The sequence below is a fragment of the Pediculus humanus genome, genomic scaffold (assembly GCF_000006295.1).
Source record: "Pediculus humanus corporis 1103172107369 genomic scaffold, whole genome shotgun sequence".
Classification (NCBI taxonomy): domain Eukaryota; kingdom Metazoa; phylum Arthropoda; class Insecta; order Psocodea; family Pediculidae; genus Pediculus; species Pediculus humanus.
Window position 1 is genome coordinate 42,274 of NW_002986997.1, and position 22,500 is coordinate 64,773.

At 25.2% G+C, this 22,500-nt stretch overlaps 6 protein-coding genes across 6 annotated transcripts in view; 3 read left to right on the plus strand and 3 right to left on the minus strand.

The window, feature by feature from the left end:
* Positions 1-449, plus strand: part of Phum_PHUM009510 (uncharacterized protein) — a gene marked incomplete at both ends in the record, with an annotated part of 882 nt that extends 433 nt beyond the window's left edge. Inside the window, 2 exons of the mRNA XM_002422684.1 lie at positions 41-112; positions 262-449. Of these exons, the coding sequence (XP_002422729.1) occupies positions 41-112; positions 262-449 (260 nt within the window). The remainder of the gene's footprint in view (positions 1-40; positions 113-261) is intronic.
* A 2,390-nt stretch (positions 450-2,839) lies between these two features.
* On the plus strand, positions 2,840-4,615 carry Phum_PHUM009620 (serine hydroxymethyltransferase, cytosolic, putative; the record flags this gene model as incomplete). Its single annotated transcript, XM_002422685.1, has 3 exons — positions 2,840-3,793; positions 4,079-4,370; positions 4,449-4,615. The coding sequence occupies 3 exons, from the start codon at positions 2,840-2,842 to the stop codon at positions 4,613-4,615; spliced, it is 1,413 nt and encodes a 470-aa protein (XP_002422730.1).
* A 138-nt stretch (positions 4,616-4,753) lies between these two features.
* Phum_PHUM009630 (glutathione S-transferase, putative) lies at positions 4,754-5,699 on the minus strand (the record flags this gene model as incomplete). Its single annotated transcript, XM_002422686.1, has 4 exons — positions 4,754-4,921; positions 5,107-5,216; positions 5,326-5,493; positions 5,564-5,699. 4 exons carry the CDS (start codon positions 5,697-5,699, stop codon positions 4,754-4,756), a joined length of 582 nt encoding a protein of 193 aa, XP_002422731.1.
* Positions 5,700-6,927: 1,228 nt separating this feature from the next.
* Phum_PHUM009640 (uncharacterized protein) lies at positions 6,928-7,712 on the minus strand (the record flags this gene model as incomplete). Its single annotated transcript, XM_002422687.1, has 2 exons — positions 6,928-7,445; positions 7,544-7,712. 2 exons carry the CDS (start codon positions 7,710-7,712, stop codon positions 6,928-6,930), a joined length of 687 nt encoding a protein of 228 aa, XP_002422732.1.
* Positions 7,713-8,388: 676 nt separating this feature from the next.
* Phum_PHUM009650 (bifunctional purine biosynthesis protein, putative) lies at positions 8,389-12,061 on the plus strand (the record flags this gene model as incomplete). Its single annotated transcript, XM_002422688.1, has 11 exons — positions 8,389-8,608; positions 8,679-8,834; positions 8,989-9,115; positions 9,191-9,366; positions 9,440-9,600; positions 9,673-9,831; positions 10,134-10,352; positions 10,511-10,546; positions 10,693-10,963; positions 11,040-11,200; positions 11,942-12,061. 11 exons carry the CDS (start codon positions 8,389-8,391, stop codon positions 12,059-12,061), a joined length of 1,806 nt encoding a protein of 601 aa, XP_002422733.1.
* A 7,281-nt stretch (positions 12,062-19,342) lies between these two features.
* On the minus strand, positions 19,343-20,452 carry Phum_PHUM009660 (glutamine synthetase 1, putative; the record flags this gene model as incomplete). The annotated part of the gene is made up of 1 exon (XM_002422689.1): positions 19,343-20,452. One exon carries the CDS (start codon positions 20,450-20,452, stop codon positions 19,343-19,345), a length of 1,110 nt encoding a protein of 369 aa, XP_002422734.1.
* Positions 20,453-22,500: the final 2,048 nt, after the last annotated feature.

Sequence of the window (22,500 nt, forward strand, 5' to 3'; positions counted from 1 at the left end):
GTTTGTATCATTGTCGGATGTATATGTATTACAATTACAGTTATTCTAATTGCTATTTCTTATTGGGATGCTAATATAATTACATATGCCAGATGGGTAGGATTTACTTCGAGTAAGCATTAAAATTTTTTTTATAAATCTATATATATTTTTATTTGGTAGTACATTATGAAACAATTTAAAAATAATTATCAGATTATAAAATAATTGTTTTCAAACTGTTTGATTTAAATTTTAATTACAATTCAAATGATTTTTTAGTGGTTTTGTTTTGTATGGCTGCCATAATATTTCCTATGGGGTTTCACATTGATGAAATCGGAGGTCAGCCATATCAATTACCAAATTCTCACCAAGTCGGATTATCATATATATTGTTTGTAATGGCATTGTGGATAACAGTTATATCTGAACTTTTTGCAGCCAAAGTTTGCTTGCCTCATTTCTAAAAAAGTAAATAATATGAAAAAGTTGTTTTATTGTTACAGTTAAAGACATTTTTAAGTAGATATTTTAATGAAAAGTAAAAAAAAAAAAAAAAAAAGAGGAAAATTTATTTTTATGACACAGGTTATAAGATATAGTTAAAAATTCAATTTAAACATTTTGCTATTTTCTATAAGTATATTTTTTTATTGCATTTAAAATGTGATGATAGTATTTTAACTTCTTAAAAGTGTACAATTTGAGTTTTATATTGTTAAATATTTCTAGCCTCAGTAAATAATGCATTCGATAAAAAAACTTTTAAAAGCAAATAATTTTCGAATGCCATTAATAATTAACTGCAGTTATTTTTTACATTTATTTTATAATCGAAATTATTTAAATAATAATTTATTTATTAATTTAAAATAATGGTTAAATTGTACATATATGTAAAGTTCAGAAAAAAATTATTATTATTTTTAACAACAAAAAAGAATAAAATATAAAAAAAAACTTTTGTAAATATTTATATATATAGAAAAAATAAGCAAATGCTTGATGTACATTTGTACATAATATAAAATATAATAATAATAATTGTTGAAACATTGTAATTTTTTTTTATAAATAAATAATTAAATAAAATTTTTTTATTTTGTTTAAAATATTCAATTATTTATAATAATTATTTTGATAAATTTTTATTAGACTCAAAGTTATTAAAAAAAAGTAATAATTTTTATCTAAAAATCCATTTATATAATAAATTTTAATATCTTTATTAATATTTCATAATTTGTTGTGCAACTTCTTAGACTTTAAAAAAATAATAATAATAATGATAGTATAGTTTCCAAATTAATTTTAATCATAATTCATTGAAACAAATGATAATAAATTTTGAAAGTAAATAATTTTTTATTTATATTTATTTTATTAAAGTTTTTTATTTTTCGTGTAAATTATTACAAATCAAGTAACAGAATTAAGGCAAAATAAATAAATAATTTTTAATAAATATTTTTAATAATGTTAAAATTAAGTATGTGAACGTACAAAAAAAAAATCGTTCAATCAATTAACCAAATTAAAAATATTTACTCGTTTTTAATTTACCGAAAAAAAAAAAAACAATCGAATATTATATTAAAAAATAAATAATATAATTGGTGAATTATATTTGATCGACAAATAAATATTTTCTTTTGATAAAAATAATGCGAAGAACTAAGACGTAAATACTTTTCTTCTTCTTCTTCTTTAACAATTTATTAATTTTTATTTGTTTTATTCGATTAAAAAAAAAAAAAATTTAATAATTTTAATTAAATTTACGATTCGAATTTATTTTTTTATAAAAAGCAAAATTTAATAACTCGAAAACGTTTTTTTTTTTTACCTTTTTAATAAAAATTTTTACGTTTATAAATTGCAAAAAGGATAAAAAATAATTTTTAAAATTGAATTTATTTTATTTAATTTACATTTAAAAAACTTTTCCATTATGGCAATAAATATAAAAATTCAAAATTTAAATTATTAATAATAATAATGGTCAAATTATTGATTTTAATTATTTTTATTCGAGTACAAAAACAATAGGTATAATATTATTATTATTATCATTTTAACCGCCATTTTATTTATTAAATTTTCATTTTTTTTTTTTAATTCGAGTATTTATAAAGCAGCATTTTAATAAATTTTTTTTTTTTTTTTTTTTTTTTGTAATATTTATTAAAATCTCTCACCTAATTGTAATGACGTATTACTCTTTACGTAACATTTAAATTAAATATAATTATGACCTTTAACCTTAAAATCGAGAACAAAGAAAAATTTATTTCTATAATGTTCGATTTCATATAAAAAAATTTAAATAATAAGTTAATAAAAACATTTTATTTTATTTTTATCAAAAAAAAAAATTATAAATTTTTATTGTTTCTATGTACCGTAAAAATAATAATTATTTTCATATTGAAAAAAAAAACAAAATGTATTTTAATAAATGATAATAATAATAATAATAAGTAACGGTATTGAAACTGATTTAATAAACGGGGGGGATGGGGGTGGTGAAGGAATATAAATTAGAATCTATTTTTAAAAATCTGTCGTTAATGTAAAATATGGACAAATGTTTTATGCACCTTACAACTACCAAAACGTTGGCTCTGCTTATTTAAATGATAAAGCAATGAAAGTATTAAATTTTTTTTTTGTTGTGATTTATCACGATTTGACCAATACAATATCTTGTAAAATGACCTCAGCGGCCTTTTCATAGGGGGCAATTAAATCAACTTAAAAATCATATAATTCATTTACTTTTCAATTCTTGAACGGTTGACAGTGTTGTTTTTGTTTTTGTTTTTTTTTTTTTTGGTTTGATATGATGAATAATAAAATGGAAACTAAAAAAGGTACGTATGGTATATTAAACGAACATTTGTGGGACCAGGATCCGGAATTATATGATTTAATAAAAAAAGAAAAAAAACGACAAATATCCGGTTTGGAAATGATTGCGTCGGAAAATTTTACCTCCGTAGCCGTTTTAGAATGTTTGAGCTCGTGTCTTCATAATAAATATTCTGAAGGTCTTCCCGGACAAAGATACTACGGTGGAAATGTTTTCATTGATGAAATTGAAATACTATGTCAGAAAAGAGCACTTCAAGCTTTCGGTTTAGATCCGGAAAAATGGGGTGTTAACGTACAACCCTATTCTGGTTCTCCGGCTAATTTGGCTGTTTACACTGGTATCATTCAACCGAATGATCGTATCATGGGTTTAGATCTTCCAGACGGAGGTCACTTGACCCACGGATTCATGACGGCTAATAAAAAAATCTCTGCTACGTCCATGTTTTTTCAATCCATGCCGTATAAAGTCAATCCCAAAACGGGATACATCGATTACGACAAATTAGCCGAATCTGCTAGATTGTTTCGTCCACAAGTCATTGTTGCTGGAATAAGTTGTTATTCCAGATGTTTAGATTATAAAAAATTTCGCGAAGTAGCCGATGAAAACGATGCTTATTTGTTTTCTGATATGGCACACGTAAGTGGATTGGTTGCAGCTAAATTGATTCCTTCGCCGTTTGATTATAGTGACGTAGTATCAACGACTACGCACAAAACATTGAGAGGACCCAGAGCCGGTATGATATTTTACAGGAAAGGAGTTAGAAGCATAAAAAAAAATGGAGATAAAGTCATGTACGATTTAGAATCTCGAATCAATCAAGCCGTGTTCCCCGGATTACAGGGTGGACCACACAATAATAAAATTGCAGCAATCGCAACAGCTTTGAAACAAGCAGCCACTCCAGAATTCATTCAATACCAAAAGCAGGTAAAATACAAAATGGGATAAATCATTCCCGTTTTCCGTTGAAAACATTCATAAAATTTAATAACGACTCTCTTGAACTTTTTTATCACACAAAATATAATTAAATGATAATTATTATTATTATTATTATTATTAGTATTTTTTTTTTAATATCAACTTTAAAAAAAAATTGATTAGTTTTAATCTTAATTAGGACCGAAAATATTTTAAAGACTAAATTATGTAACATTTCATTCATTAAAATGAAAAATAATTAATAAATAAATTTCCATCATTATTATGTAGGTTATTAAAAATGCACAAAAACTGTGTTCTTGCTTACAAGAATTGGGTTATAAAGTTGCTACCGATGGTACCGAAGTGCATTTAGTTTTGGTCGATCTTAAATCTGTCGGTTTGACAGGTGCAAAAGGAGAATTTGTTTTAGAAGAAATAAATATTGCATGTAATAAGAACACAGTACCTGGAGATAAAAGTGCATTGAATCCCAGTGGTATTCGATTAGGTACACCAGCATTGACAACTCGAGGATTTGTAGAAAAAGATATTGAACAAGTTGTTTCCTTCATACACAGAGGTACTTTTTTTATTGTTTTCTGATAAATGATAAATAACATTAATTCATTAAAAATCCATCATCAATTTTATGTTTTAGGTTTGATGTTAGCCAAAGAAGCTCATGGTGTTTCAGGACCGAAATTAGTAGATTTTAAAAAAACATTAACAGGAGATCCACAATTTTGTACAAGACTTCACGATTTAAAAGAAGAAGTTGTCAAATTTTCCGAAAGTTTTCCACTACCCGGATTAGACGAGTATTAATCAAACCAAAAATACTAAAAAGAAAAAAAAGAAAAGTTTCAATATTTGACAACAATTAAACAAGAAAAAAAAAAAAACATAATAATAATAATTTTTAATTATATTTACGTTATTGAAAACTGTGGTGCCATATCACCTTCAGTAAACGGTTTCAGGTCTTTTATCGAGGTAAGTTTTTATATTTGGTTCGGATTCAACTTTCATTTTTAATGATTTAAGTGTTGGATAAGACATTAAAATCGGTTCTTTAATTAGTTTGATCCAAAGATCAGAAAGTCCTGAGAAAAATATGTCTGCCCATGTTAACTGAATTAAAAAAAAAAAAAAAAAATTTTATTCTTTCTTATAACTAAATTCATTATTGTAAGTTAAAAAACTATATATTATATTAATCTTTATTATTTTTCAATTATTTTTTAATTTTTAATAAATTTGATTTTGACCTTTTTTGTTTTTTTTTTATTAAGAAATTATAATTATTATTAACTCACTTGATTGTTAACAAAATATCCGCCATTTTTCAATGCTATTTTTTCCAAACGTTCTAAATAATATGGATTGTGTACATTTTTAATTTCATTCAACTTTGATTCTTTTTCCTCTTCGGTTTTTAATCCAAAATAACATGCGTAATCTTAAAATAATAATAATAATAAAATAATGTTTAAAATTTAACTAAAAAACAATTTTACCATTAAAAATATTTTTACTTAGTCGAAAATCCGTTATAGTGTCGACGACGGAATCAATAAGAAAAGAATCCCAATCGGAACTTCCGGTTAAATTTAAACGTTTACCGAGGTAACGACAAATGGCAACGGATTGATTAATCGGTTTATCATTTATTTCTAAAACAGGAATTTGTCCGAATGGCGTTTCTAAAAAAAACGAAATTAACAAGTAATAATTTATTTTTATTTATTTATTTAATTTAATAATAATATTTACCTGGTTTGTAACGTAGCCATTCTTCGTATTCTAATCTACAATCTTCGTAGGGAATTTTACCATAAGCAAACAAATAACGAATCGGTTCTGCTAATCCCGTTACATTAAAATAAATCAATTTATATTTTTCTGTCATATTTAAAAAGCAAAAAAAAAAAAAAAAAACAATGATTTTAAACTAATGAACAAATATATATAAACGACATTTTTTTTTTAAAAGAGAAAAAATGATGAAACAACAACAATATTATGTTTAGACTGGTTTATAATGTAATGTAAACCTGTGTAGGCAAAAGTCATTCACATTTAAAATAACATCCGAACTCGGAATTTGATGCATTTTTAAAATTTAAATTAAATAAAAACTGTTTTAAAAACGAATTTTTTTTTTTTTTTCTAAATTCAATATCATTTTGAAATTTATTTTATATTCACACAAAACAATAAATATTAATTTTTTTTTTTTAATACCATAATCCTCTTTTTTTATTCTGACAGACATATTTATTTTTTTAATTAAAAATTCTATTTTGATTTAAATTTTTTTTTTTTTTCATGTAAAACAAAATTAAACAGCTGCAAATAAATGGGAAAAAGAAAAGAAAAAAGAAACAAGTCATTTAAAGTAATAAAAAAATGAAATTCTATATCAAAACCAATAGATTTGGAGATTACAAGGTAAGAATCATATTTTTTTTTTTTTTTTTTTTTTGTATGCAATAAAATAACATAATCATATAAATATCTCACATAACTTTTCTTTTTATTAAAATATATTTATAATTTTATGTTATCAAATTTTTTTTTTTTTTTAAATTTAAAAATAAAAAATAAATAGATAAATTTTTCTTTTTTTTTCAAATAATCATCGAAATGACATTCATTAATGTTTTATTATTATTATTTTCTTTTTTTTTTAATCACTCGAAACAAAAAAAAAAAAAAAACCATAAAAAGTTATTATTCTTTTTTCACTGATATAATATTACATAAAGTAAATAGAAAACATTGATAAGAAATTATTACTTAAAGTTATTGTTTCTTTTTTTTCTTAAAAAAAAAAAATTTGATAAATGAATTTTTTTATCGTTTTAAACGAAACCAATTTTTGGTAATAAACTTTTAAAGAAATAAAAAATTATGATTATAAGTTTTATTTAAGGATTAATTAAAAAAGATAAACACTATACTTTATTTTTAAATGATTTTTAATAAATATATTTGTTATTTTATATAATTTAAAATTTATAAGTTGTTTTACAATGAATGGAAAAAAAATTATTTTAGAAAAAAGCAAATGCTATTCGAATGTTTTTTGTTTTTTATTTTTTGTTAACAAATTTTAGGTAAGAAATTATTTTAATTTATTTTAATTGAACACAACACTCAGTTCCTGAATATTCACTATTTATTTTTAAATCATATTTCCTTTCTAAATCCGGTGGAACAAATCGCCCTCCTAAATAATGAAATCTTCCATTAAAAAACTTTGCACATTTTTTAGGAGCTGTTAAAGAAATTAACATGTCTGGTAAAATGCCATTTTCGGGACATCCATTTTCGACATCCCAACCGCTGGGGATATCGATACTGCAAATTGGAACTTTTGATTTTCCCAATACATTCATGACTTTTTCAAACTCTGGTCTAACAGGTGGTTTAAAACTAAATCCGAATAAAGCATCAACAATTAATTCATAATTATTAGACATTTCTTTAGCATCAGGAATATCGTTTAAAAAATCAATTTTCATAGCTAAACATTGATGTGTTAAATTTTGATAAAGCGGTTTTTCAGTTCTTTTAGGATAATAAACACTCGGTTCGAAACCGAATAATTTCAAATGTCTAGCTGCCACTAATCCATCACCACCATTATTACCTGCCAAAAAAAAAAATTCTTTTAAATCAGACATTTATTACAAGTGGTAATTTTTTAATAAAATTTTCACATACAACTTGATAATCGATAACACTAACCAGGACCACAGCAAACTAAAATTTTTTTCAGTTTCGAATAGCATTTGTAAATAGCTATTGAACAGCTAAGACCAGCAAGTTCCATTAATTGGTCTACGCTATATTTGTAGACATTAAATAATTCTTGATCTATATCAATTGCCTCTTGTTGACTTAAGTAACGCACCATTTTAACAGAATCAATTGAAAAATTTCTCTTAGAAACAAAATTTTTTGCAAATTTTAGTAACATAAGTAATTATCTAAAATAAAAGTTATTTAGTTTTTAACAACCCTCATTAAAATTATTATTAATATTTCATATAAGTATGGATTACAATGCATAAATTTAATCCCTATTCTAAATATGTATTATATACTTAAAAATTTAATAATAAACATACAAATGAGTTTTTCTTTTTATGTTCATTAAATTTAATTTACACGGTTTTGCGGTAATATGATAAATAAAATCCGTTTACCCATAATATTTTTTAAAAATCTTGTAAATATATATTTCTTTTCCTAAATAACCCCAAAACACTTGTTTTTTTGTTTTTTAAAATTTCCGTTAAGTTTTTAATCTTGTTTCAGAAAGGCAACTTTAAAAAAAAAAAAAAAAAAAAATTTAATTTAATTTTTTTAGTTGTAGAACTATTTTAACAGAAACTATATTTTTATTATCTATAAAATATTTGCTATTTTGACCTCTGACCTACAAAGACCTTAACTGCTGATATAAATATTTAACTTTTTTTTCGAGACAAAAGAGTAATAAGTTAATTTTAAATTTGTAGTTCATCATTTAACTTGATTGTGTTCTAACGTGTTTATCACTATCATCGAGAAAAAACCTTGAAATCAAAATGTCTGAAAAACTTGCACTTTTGAGCGTCTCTGACAAAACTGGACTCGTAGATTTTGCTAAGAAATTAAAATCATTGGGATTTACCCTCATCGGATCTGGAGGTTCTGCAAAAGCAATTCGTGATGCTGGAATTCAAATTACCGAAGTATCTGATATTACCGGCGCTCCAGAAATGCTTGGCGGACGTGTTAAAACTCTTCATCCGGCAGTACACGGAGGTAATTATAAATTTACTCATTAAATGATTTTAATATTGCAACGGTATCATAAAAACAAAACTTTTTTCAGGTATATTAGCAAGAAAAACGGATGGAGACATGCAAGATATGAAAAGGCAAAATTATAAGTACATAAGTGTTGTTGTATGTAATTTGTACCCCTTTGAAGCAACCGTTAGAAAACCTGGTGTGGTACTAGCAGATGCCATTGAAAATATTGATATTGGTAAGTTACAGTAAACTAAATTTTAATTATACTCGCCGACCGGTCTTTTTTTTTAAAATCAAATAACTAAAAATATCTTTAAAAATTTTAATCGAAAATCTTAAAGAGAGAACGTGAACTTTTTAATCTTAAAAGAAAATTTTTTTTTAATTAGGTGGAGTAACATTATTAAGAGCTGCTGCTAAAAATCATGATCGTGTTACAGTAATCGTAGATCCAAAAGATTATGATTTAGTTTATGAAGAATTTAGAAAAAACAACGATTCAACATTGAAAACTAGGTATATATTTTTTTAAATCGTAAAGGAAAAAACGAGTCATTAATAAATAATTAAATTTTCGAAATTATTTTTCAGGCAAGCATTAGCTTTAAAGGCTTTTACTCATACCGCCAAATACGATGACGCCATTTCCGATTACTTTAGAAAACAATTTAGTAGTAATGTGTCACAACTTACTCTTCGTTACGGAATGAATCCTCATCAAAAACCAGCGCAAATTTACACGACTTTGTCACAATTGCCCCTTAAGGGTAAATTTATACATTATTATCATTATTACTTAAGTAACTTTTCCTAAAAGTAAAAATTATATCTGCTTTCCAGTTGTAAACGGTTCTCCAGGATTTATAAACCTTTGCGATGCGCTAAACGCTTGGCAATTGGTACGGGAACTTAAAAAAAGTTTAGGGTTACCCGCGGCTACTTCTTTCAAGCACGTGAGTCCAGCCGGTGCTGCAGTAGCGACTCCTTTAGATCTTACACAGGTACAACAAATTTGGTTTAAACGGTGAGAAATTTTTATACGAAAACTTATGTTAAATGTCATTACGATGCAGGCTAAATTATGTCAAGTGGATGATATGCTTGATACCTTGACTCCAATTGCAACTGCTTATGCCAGAGCTAGAGGAGCCGATAGAATGTCATCATTTGGAGATTTTGTTGCTCTTTCGGACATGTGCGATGTTGCCACGGCTAAAATTATATCTCGAGAGGTCGGTAATTGTAAGAAAAATAATTATTAAAAATATTTGGAAAAGTTGTTTAAGCATTTAAAAATAGTTAACAAATATTTAATTTCTCTATATAAAAGTAAATACCAAAAATGTATTTTAAAAATGACCTTTGATACTTCTTAAAGTTATTAATCTATAAATAAATTTCTTATCTGTTTTTATAATAACAAATATCAAACAGAAAAAGAAATTTAAAAAATTATCACACGCCACCTTACAAAATTTACAAATTTTTTTTTTTCCTTTTTTATTATTAATCAATTTAAAAAATTATATTTTAGGTCTCCGATGGAATCATTGCTCCATCTTTTTCGAATGACGCTCTCGACGTTCTTAGAAAAAAAAAAGGAGGAAATTATTGTGTTCTACAAATAGATCCTAATTATGAACCTGCCGAAATGGAAAGAAAAGTTTTGTTTGGTTTAACAATGGAACAAAAAAGAAACGATGCCGTTATTGACAAAAATATGTTTATGAATGTCGTCTCTAAAAACAAAAATGTAATTAAAACTTCATTCTTACAAAAAAAAAAAACAATATTTAAAATAAAAAGACGAATACAGCAAACGAACTTTAATTATTTATTTAGGTTTAAAAATTTCTCATCTCATCATATAAAATAATAATAATAATAATAATAAGTAACTGACACGAAAAGTTTAAAAATTTTAATCGAAGAATATTTTTGATGATAGTAAATAAACTTATCTTAAAAAAACTTTTTTTTTTTTTTTTTAGAAAATTACGTAACAGAATCTATTACAATTTATAACTTTAAACTTTTTTTTTTTATTTTTACACTTTATATTAATAATTAACAATAAAAAATAAAATTTTCAGGTTTCCGAAGGTGGTTTGAGAGATTTGATTGTCGCCACGATTGCTTTAAAATACACACAAAGTAATTCCGTTTGTTATGCGAGAGACGGTCAAGTTATCGGCATTGGAGCCGGTCAACAATCTCGAATTCATTGCACTCGTTTAGCAGGTGATAAAGCCGATAATTGGTGGTTGAGACAACATCCGAGAGTTATGGGTATGAAATTTAAAAAAGGTGTTAAAAGAGCCGAAATATCAAACGCGATTGATAATTACGTCAACGGAACAGTGGGTGAGTATCATTCGTACTTTAATCCGACGGTAATCAATGAGTGAAATTTTACACGTGGTAAAAAAAAAAATTACAGGGAAAGATATGCCATACGAACAATGGACTTCTTACTTTGATGAAGCACCACCCCAATTGACGGAAACGGACAAAAAAGAATGGGCAAAAAAATTAAATCGTGTTGCTTTGGGATCTGATGCCTTTTTCCCATTCAGGGATAATGTCGATCGAGCTCGTTTGGTGAGTGACAACATAATTAAAAAGTTTATTTTCATAAAATATTTTTTTTTCCTTTAATTACAATCAGTGAACGACGAAGCGAATAATAAAATTCATATTTTACGGTCGAGTTTGTTATTTTAGTTAACTCATAACAAAAAAACCGGAAATTGATTTAACTTAAACAAACAAACAAATCGATTGAGAATACTTAAAATTAATTTTTTTATAAATTTTCAAATCTTAAGATTATTTACTGATTAAATTTTAAAAAAATATTTTTTATCAATATGGCAGCACTTTAATTAACGTAAACCTTTAGTCAAGGTAAAATTGCATCTGAAAAAAATTTAAATCGGTTATTTAAGTTAAGAATTACTTCCTGACATTAAAAAAAAAAAACCATACACACACCTTATTTAATGAGCGTGGGAGGAGCAGGGGGAGGGGGGGGGAGAGGAGTGGGAAACAAACAAAAAAAGCATAAATAAAACATTTATTTCATTTAAAAAAACGTAAATTTAATGGTGTGCGTGAGTTTTTGTTTACACATCCTACGATATTTAAATGTCTTCTTCATTTAAATTATTCATCGACATCACACATCTTGTGTCAATCAACACTTGAGAAAAAAAGTGAAGAGATGAATTTATTTGTTACACAAAATAAAATATTTTATGGAGTCGATATCAGGTTTAAAAAAAAAAAATGGATGATAATAAATATATATTAACATGACAATTAAATAATTAATTTTTTTAGAGTGGAGTTGAATACATAGCTGCACCATCTGGTTCGACAAATGACGAAGCCGTAATCGAAGCCTGTAACGATCACAACATAACTCTTATTCACACCAACACCAGACTTTTCCATCATTAAACCGCCGCCGTTGTCGACGCCGCCGCCGCCGCCACCGCCGCCGCGTTTAATCGCATTCTTAGTAATAATAATTTTTTTTTTTTTTTTTTAAATTTTTTTCTTATTTCTTGTTTATTTTTTTTTTTTACAAATATATCGAATGATTAGGTTAAAAAATTATCAACCTCTTATATTTTCTATATCTTTATCTCTCTCTCTCTCTCTCTCTTTTTTTCAATTATTCACGAGTTGAAAATGTTGAAAACAAGAAAAACCAGAAAATAATGAAAAAAGTTTTTTTTTCTTCTTCTTCTTATTATTATTATTATTAAATTACCGACGGTAATTATTTTTTTAAAAAAAATTCAATCAATAATACGTCGAATTAATTATTCTACGAATGATTGATTGATTAACCGCGTCATCATCGAATCGTTTAAATTATTATTATTTTCTTTTCTTTTTTTTGTTGTTGCTGAAATTGTTTTTGTTTGTTTTTGTCGTTGTGACGTTGAAACGGTTTCATAATAAATAATTTTCACGTAAAATACTTAAAATTTTATGATAATAAATTAATCTTTTATAACTCGAGTGCGTATGAAAACAATCAACGATAACCACAACAAACAGGGACAAAAATAAAAAAAAATTTCTAAAAACATTTTTTACAAAAAGCAATCATGATGATAATAATAATTTTTTTCCAGCTTGAATTTCATCGAATATTTCTAAAAAGAAAACAATCGACAATCTGAATATTGTTCGTCGGTGAAACAAATACAAACGTTTAAACCTAGACAGCGACAACGACAACAACAACAATCGTTTTTGACGGTAATTTTTTTATTATTATTATTTTTTTTTCTAATTTTACAACTAGTTATCATATTTTTAATTGTGCCCGACAATATTATTATTATTATTATTATTATTATTATTATTATGTCCACTATTAAACACGACAAGGCTCTTATTTGTCGGGGTTTTTAAGCATTTATCCCAGTTTCTACCCGATTCCTTAGGGACAAATACTCGAATTTCGGTGGTGCTATTTATAATATTTTCCGAAGAATGTGGGCCGTCCCACATAGTGCGATTTTATTATTATTATTATTATTATTATTATTATTATTTTGTTAACGGGAAAACGTGGACATAAATCATCCTTGAACTTTCATGTGTTTACAATCAAAATGTTTTATAGTCTCATTGAAAATCTTATGTTATTTTCCATAAAACTATTTCTCTCTCTCTCTCTCTCTCTCTCTCTCTCTATCTCTCTTTCTCTATCTCTCTTTCTCTATCTCTCTCTTTTTAATTAATTAAATTTAACTTTTGACAAAACAATTCGTTTGTAGTTGTTGAAAAGGTTTCATTTTGAAAAAAAAAAAAAAAATGTAACAATTTATTCGTAAATATGATGATGATGTCTGTCACCAGGAAAATCTCTCTCTTTCTCTCTCTTTCTCTCTCTCTCTAAATGACGTGTTATATAGAATGTAAAGACATCGCAAAAAAATTATTGTGGGTATTCGATAGCAACAACAATAATAATAATAATTTTTTTTTTTATTCGAATGCTCAAGGTGCAAAACAAACAGACAACAAACAACCGCCATCGAGAAAAACAAACAGGTTTTTCTCTCTCTCTCTCTTGTTTTGCTGTTTTAACATAAAATAATAATAATTCGTGGTGGGTCGTTTTTGATTTAATATTAAAATTGATATTATTCCAAGGTTATTAAGAAAGAAAAATTTTTTTTTTTTTAAAATGTCGCTTTTGAAAAAATTTTCACAAAAAAAAAAAAAAACTTTTTATCCGACATCATTAAAAGTCGAAGAGTACAAAAAAAAAAGTTGTTACAACAAACGAACAAACAAAGAAAATATTTATGAAAATTATTTTTATAATAATTAATTGGATATCGTAGTAGTCGTCGTCGCTTCGCTCAAGGTTTTAAATAAATAAATAAATAATAATAATAATAATTTTTTTTCACTTTCATAACTCGCGTAAAGATAGTCAAATGTCGAATAATTACATAACAAAATAATTCATAACTATTGAAATTAGATTAAATCGAGATAATTTTTTAAAAACTTTTTTTTTATTCCGTCGGAAATTTTTTTAAATAAAATAATCAATCTATTTACACGTCGTTTTATTAAGAGAGATTCGAAAAATTGATTCGAATAAAATAAAAATATATATTATGACGTCACTTCCTTTGTTTTGTTATTAAGTTGGTCAATAATAGTAAGAGGAAAGGTTTAGGCGGTAGGTTTCATCCAGGTTTTCGTGACATAAATTTCGCGGCAACAATTTAAATAAAATAGATAGGGTAAAAATTTTGAAAAAAATCATACAAAACAAACGCGTAACAACAACAACAACAACAACGACAACAACAAACTTTTCAATTATGTAATTTTCTATCAGAAAATAAAAAAAAAAATGAATGTTTGCTGTCATTTTTTTTTTTTTTTTTCGTTACACGACGTTCAGGGTCGAATTTTTTTTTTTTTTTTTTCTAATAATTTGAATATTCGTCTCCTCCCATAACGACCTCCCCTTTAATAATAATAATAATAATAATAATGATAATAATGATATTAATTTTCTTAATTTTTTTATTCAACCCTTAAAAATATAATTATTATGGATTTTGTAATAAGTTTTCAAAATGATAATTGATTGATTGATTGAAAATCGATTCTAGAAAAAAAAAAGTAACAAAATTGTTTTCAAACATACGTCTATCTCTCTGTGTGTGTGTGTGTGTCTATCTTTCTTTATCTCTCTCTCTCTCTTTCTCTCTTTCGTAGGAAAAAAAATTTAAAACAATTTTTCGAATAGTAGTAGTAATAATAATAACAATTTTTTTTTCTTGTCATTTTAATTTACCTTGTAATAATAATTAAAATGGCGTCGATTACGGTAAAATAATAATAATAATAATAATAATAATAATTACATTTTTTATCGATTACGTTACACACGTACTACGTTTTACGCATTACTTATTATCATTATCATTTAAACGAAGAAAATTTACGAGAGTAAAAAAAAAAAAAAAAAAGCTTTTAAATTTTGAATAAAACGAAATGTTTAGTCACGCGTCGTTTTTTTTTTTTACGAAAACGATTTCATCGGTTTCTAAAACCACGACAACAATTATTTTCTATTTCAAATAAATAAAACCCAAGTAATCTCTTTATTATTATCATTATTAATAAACAATAACAATTTATCAGCGTTATTTAATTAAAAACAATTTTAAAAAATTTTTTTTTTTTTTTCGTTTTTCATCCTCCGCTTTTATTTAAATTAACAACGATTAGGACGACAACAACAAACAACAACGACAAACATTTTTTATAAATGGTTAATTAATAACAATCGATGCAATAATAATAATAATAATAATAAATTAATTATTTGAACAAAATAATAATAATAACGGTCAATTTAAATAACTCTCTTCAATTTAAATTATTAATAAAATTTTAATTACATAAAAGAAACAATTTTTTTTTTCGGTGCACATAATAATTCAATTCCCACGTCGTTTTATTTTAATAAATAAAAATATTCATTAAATTATTTGACGTCATCATAATTTAACAAACAAAAAAAAAAAGAAGAAAATTTACCTACTGGAAAAATTCCAATCAGATTAATTATGGGTATATTGATATTTTCGCGACGACAAAAAAACTTTTATTATAATTATTATCATTATTATTATCTTATTTAAATAGAGCTTGAATGTCTTGTGAGTTTTTTTTTACGAATTTATAAAAAGAAAATTAATTAACCGTAAATCACCGGGAAAATTTACGTAATTAATTAATTAATTAACTTATTAAAAATAATTTTATATATATAACTAACGAATCGATGATTACTACGTCATTTAAAACAAACCGGAAACGCGATTTTTGTTTTTTTTTTTTTTATTCACTTCCGTTTGTTATTTATTTATATATATATTCCCGTAGAAATATTTTTTTGATTCGAACGATAAATAAAAAAATAATCGAAAGAATTTTTAACGATGAAACCTTATCGATGAAAATTTTTTTTTTTTAAATAAAAGAAACCAAAAAAAGGTTTGATTAAATTTTTTTTCTAAAGAGAAAAACTGGAAAATTGAATAGACACAAACACAAACACAAACAACAACAACAAACAATTTCAAATATCGTTCAAAGTAATAAATTTTATTATTATTATTATTATTATTATTATTATTGTTAATAAAACATGAAATAACTTGTATACAATTAAAAATTTTCAATTAACAAAATAATATTATTTAGATATGACAAAAGCGGCCAATATTTTTATTTGTTCTCATTTTATTTTTTTTTTTTTTTTTTTTGACCCATCATAAAATATTTTTGGCCATTTTTCAAAAAATTTTTTTTTGCTTTTCTTTTTCTATTCACGTGGTTTTATAAAATTTTTTTTTTGTCCTATTGTAAAAAATTTCTAAATCTTTTTCGTAAAATGTTTTTGGCGTGTTTGTCGCGTACGACAAATAATTAAAAATAAAAAAACAAACGAACAAACGAAAGAACATGTTTAACAAAAAAAAAAACAAAATTAAATATATTCCTATATATTTTTAATATAATAAAATTAAAGGTGGTGAGGGATCGTCAATAAGTACGATGAATTTTTTTCGCTCGTATAAAAAAATGTTTATAATATTATACGATAATTTTTAATAATTCCTAACGATAATAATAATAATAAAAAATACTTAATCACGTGGATTATAGAAAAAAAAAACGTTCGGTTATAATAAAAAATTTTCAAAAAGTTTGTGTGAAAATTTTGAACGTCGTACAAAATTTCGTAAAGTTTTTTTTTTTTTTTTTTTTTTTTTTTTTCTCCACGTACGATGATGATGATAATAATAATAATGATGATGACGTGTGATGAGACAGCATTCGCTCAAAAATAGCAAAAAAAAAAAGGAATAATAATAATAATAATTTATTATAGACATTTAATTTTTGTCGTCGTCGTCGTTGTTGTTTTTTTTTATGTTTTGAAAAAAAGAGTGACGTCACATTTTTGTTTTTTTTTTTTTTTATATATATTAAAAAGTTTTTTTTTTATTAGAAAAATGACGTTGGTACGCGTGTGCGTGTGTTTACATTACGTATTTTCGTTTTTAGATTCGAAAAATAATAAAAAAAAATTTTTTTATAAAATGTTCGAAGACGTTTTTTCGTTTTTTTGTTGTTTTTTTTTTTTAAAAAATAAAAATTCACACGCTAAAAATTGATAATGTGATAATACCAAATCGATATTTTAATTTGACAACCAAAAACAAACAAACAAACAAACAAACAAAAAGTTACCAAAAAAAATGAAAAAAAAGGTCAACATTGAAAATTTCAAAAAAAAAAAATTAGAACGCGACACATTGTTTGTTCTATTCTCATTGATGGATGTGTGCGTGTGCGTGTGCGTATGTGCGTGTGCGTGTGCGTATGTGCGTGTGCGTGGGGGATCCATTAATAATAAATTTTCTTTTTTTTTTTTTTAAATATCACAAAATCATTTCGATTCGTTTTTTTTCGGTTAATAATTATTATTAATATTATTTTAAAATAAAGTAAAAAAAAAAAAATGGCGTCGGTTATTTTTAAAATTATATGTTGCATACCTACCTACAAAATTTTTTTTTAAGGCGTACATTAATCAACTTTTTTTTAAAAAAATTTTACCGTTACTTTTTTTTTTTTTAGCATTTCTTCTTTCTTTTTAGAATGTTTTTTTTTTTATTTTTCTTCTGCTTCTTTTGTGAACGATATCACGCCATTACATAACATCATAAAATTTATAATAAAAAAAATTTATAATTGTTTACATAGCAAAAAGGTGTATAAGATTATATTTAAATATTTATTTATACATGATTTTTCCTTTTCGATTTAGCAGAAGATTTTATTAATAATTTGAATAATTTTAAAAAAAATTAATCCATTGATAAAATGATAATAATAATAATAAACTTGAATTTTAAATCGTTTCAAGAAAGTATGAGAGAAAGAGAGAGAGAGAGAGAGAGAGAAAAGGGCCCACGTTTTATACGAATATTTATTTACGTAGAAAAATAAAAAATTTCTCGCCATTTAAAAAAATAATTACAAAAAAAAAAAAAAAAATTTTTTTTGGAAAGTTTGACTAGAACCACGTTTTTTTTTTTTTTTTTGGTTAAAAATAGAATTTTTTTCTTCTTATGTTCTCATACCTAATCGTTGTAGTAGTTTTAAATTTTTTTTAAAGAAATTTTATTTGATAAATATAACGAGCCCTAATATTTTCGGGTCAACGTATTCCTAAGTCACGATGGCCTAAACGAAACCACAAAAAGCCACGATACTTTACTCCTGCCACGTTACTAAAAAATTCATACCGGAATATAATAATAATTTTTGACCTCTTTTTAAAAAAAAAAAAATTTTTTTTTTTTTTTTTTTTTGTTTTTGACACATTTTATTAATGACCTCCATGTTTTAAAGATAGTAATTCTCATTAACTAATAATAATAATGATAATTTTTAATTGGATTTGATTAACGGGAGAGAGAGAGAGAGAGAGAGAGAGAGCAAGTTAATATAAAAATTTAACAACTTCCACATTTTTTTTTTTTAAATATAATTCTTTTTCGATTTCTTATTATTATTATTTTTTTTTTAAATAATAAATTCATAACTTTTTACATAAATTTTTATTTTATTTTTTTTTTATACAAATACACACTCACGCGCACAAACCCTCATACGAAAAAAAAATTTTAAAAAACTTTCGCTCAATAAACATTCATTCGATTATAATACATTCAACAGCATAATAATAATAATAATAATAAATATAATAAACCTGTACGGATATACGTCTGTCTCTTTTTTTTTTTTGTTTCGATTACATAAATAATAATAATAATTAATTAATAGTTAAATAAATTTTAAAATGTACAAACAAAAAAAAAAAAATTTTGTGACATAAATAACAATAATAATATTAATAATAATAACGATTCATATAACATTTCGACCCTTCTCCTGGTTTTTTTTTTTTTCTTTTTTTTTTTACGTCAAATTTTTAAAAAAATAATTTTATTTTTATATATATATAATCCTCTTTTTTAAATTATACCAACCTTTGAAAAAAAAAAAAAAAGAAAAGAAAAGAAAAGAAAAAATCAAAAAATGATATTTTGTATCATTTTCTTATCGTTGAGCATTGTTTTTTTTTTTTTTCGTGTATTGATATAATGATTATTTTTCATCCAAACAGATAGTCCTGACCAAGATGTCGCACACCGAGTAAGGATCCATGTTAGATGATGGTCTTCTATCTTCCAACCATCCTTTTCCCGCATCAGCTACACCTCTTGGAATACGAATGCTGCATCCTCGATGAGCAACAGATGAAGAAAAGTCGTGAATTGATGACGTTTCCAATTTTCCAGTCAGTCTTCTTTCGTTGTCTTTTCCACCGGATGGATCGTAGGCGGCTATGTGTTCCTTGTGTCTTTTCGATAGTTTTTCAATGGCTTCTTCGATGTGTTTCATTCCTCCGTCTTGTCTCATGGGTTCCGTTGAAAAATTCGTGTGTGCTCCAGCTCCGTTCCATTGTCCTTGCATGGGTTTGGGATCTAGTGTTACGACAACTCCAAATTCTTCGGCGACGCGATGCAAAAGATATCTGGCGACCCATAAATCATCTGCGGCTTTTATACCCGGAGTCGGTTCGCATTGAAATTCCCATTGAGCCGGCATGACTTCGGCATTCGTTCCAGCGATCGGAATTCCAGCGTACAGGCAAGCTATGTAATGTGCTTCAACGATATCTCGTCCGTAAACTCGATTGGCACCCACACCGCAGTAATACGGACCCTGTGGGCCAGGATAACCGTTTTTAGGCCATCCAAAAGGATAACCGTCCATGTCTAACAAAGTGTATTCTTGTTCGATTCCGAACCAGCATTTATATTTTTCAGCTTTTGTCAACGCATCCAAAGCTTTCGCTCTGTTATTTGTTGCCGTTGGAGTTTTATCGTGTTTGTAAGTATCGCACAAAACTAGAAAATGTGGTCCCGGTCGAAAAGGATCCTTGTACAAAGCTCTCGGAACCATGTAAGTATCAGAATTGTGACCGTCGGCTTGGAATGTCGAACTTCCGTCGTAACTCCAAGTCGATAAATCTTCTGCTTTTTTCGGTACGCTGTGTACGACTTTGTCTTTCATTCTCAAATGTTCTCCAGTTCCATCGATCCATATATACGATATTATACTTTTATCGCTCGGTTGTTCGAGATTTAAAAATTTTTGCAAAACAGCTTTGTTCATTTTCCAATTGGGTGATTGTTCTAAACATGATTTCATTTTCGTACAATTTGTCGTCGATATGTTTCGTACCAAATTGACTGCATTTTCATTTAAACCGATTCTCGTACTTGCTTTTGTTGCAAGAACCGAAAATATTTTCATTATCATTTTGACCTCGTCTCAAACCAGTCTCGGTAAATTTAAAAAAAAAAAAAAAAATCGATCGGTGTTGTTTCGAAACAAACAGCTGTCGGGTTTTTTTTTTTATTTAAAAAAAAAAATCTATAACAAAAAAATAAGAAAAATCAATTTTTTTGTGTAAAAATTCGATTAAATATGCATTTACGAGAGGAAACGACAACAAACACAAACAACAACGACATGACATTTCTTTGTTTGTAACCAGTCGACAAAAAAAAAAAAAAATTTCTCTTATCAATTTTTTGATATTAAATAAAAAAATATTAAATAAATCCAAATAGGCACGTAAATAAACATTAATTAAATTATAAAAACAATAAAAACAACAACAACAACAACAACTGATATACGAATCATGTTTTGTTTTTTTTATTAAAAATTTATTTTCGTACAAAAACAAAACAATTTTCAAATTTTAATAATAATGATAATAAACCAACTATTAAAGAAAATTTTAATTGCATTTTTTCTTTCGAAACAAACAAACAAACGATAATAATAATAATAATAATAATTTAAAAAAATAAAATATAAAAATAAAAATAAAAAATCCTTTCACTTATTTTCAAGGTCGAACTTTCGGTATCAAGGTCAGGGCTGGGATGCTGCAGTTCCCGGAAAAAAGAAAAAAAGTTCGATGGACGTAAAATGAAAAACCTTCTTTGTTGGAAAATTTTTTTTTTTTATCGATACGTCACTTTAATATTATTATTATTATCGTAAAAACTCCCTTTAAGTTTACATTTAAACAAAACAAAACAATTTTTTTTAAATTCCCCTCTCGTTTTAAATGCATTATTTAATACAAAAAACAAAAACCAATAGAAAATAATTAATAATATTAATAATTTCACATAATAATAATAATAATAATAAAACACTCACCGAATAAGTTATAATCTTTCAAATTCTCAACTCAAAAAACTGATCTTTTTTTTTTTTTTGTATTCATTTATTTACAAACAAACGAATAACTTGTTGAAGTCAACAAGCAGAATACAAACACACAAACACAAATAAAAAAAAAAAAAAAACGGATTTTGAGAATAACGATTCACGTTTCCACAATGTTAAAGCGCAGGCTCGAACTAAACTCGTCATATAATTTTATTTTTTTCTTACTTACTAAGGCCGGGATAAATATGCCAACTAATAAATATAAAAACAAGACAAACCATGTTAACAAACACAATTCTTTTGTTTGTATATACGACAAACATTTTTTTATTTCGATCACTTCCGGTATTGTTTATTACGTGTTTCATTCTTTTTAAACTTATGATAACCCTTTTGTCATTCATACCTGTTTTTGATAGGTTCGAATACTACTTATAGTTTTATTTTTTATAATAAAATTTGACGAAGGTTGTGGTTGTTGTTGTTGTTGTTGTTCTGGTTGTTTTATTTTGAACACATGAATTGTTTACGTAAATTATTTTTAATATATGGAAAAATTCCATAAATTTCTTTCTTTTTGTTTCTAAAATTATACACACACGACAGGTGCGATGATTACTAAATTTATAAATAAATTGTTATTAAAAAAAAATATGCTAAAATGACAAAATTTATTTATTTATTTATTTAACCGAGAAATGACGACGAATTATATGACGTCAGAATAAAACAAAAAGAAATAATAATAATAATTTTCTTTGTCAAAATGTGAAAAAAAAAAAAAAATTATAATAATAATGAGTCATTTTTAAGAGTACATTTTTCTGAACCTTGTTACTTTTAAATGTATTGTACTCTATCATTATTATTATATCATTAAATGTCTCATCATCATTATTATTATTATTATTATTATTATTATTATTATTATTATTATTACAAACAATCGATTAATCCGACCGATCGATCGTACATAGTCCATTTAATTTGGTGACAATTTGAAATTT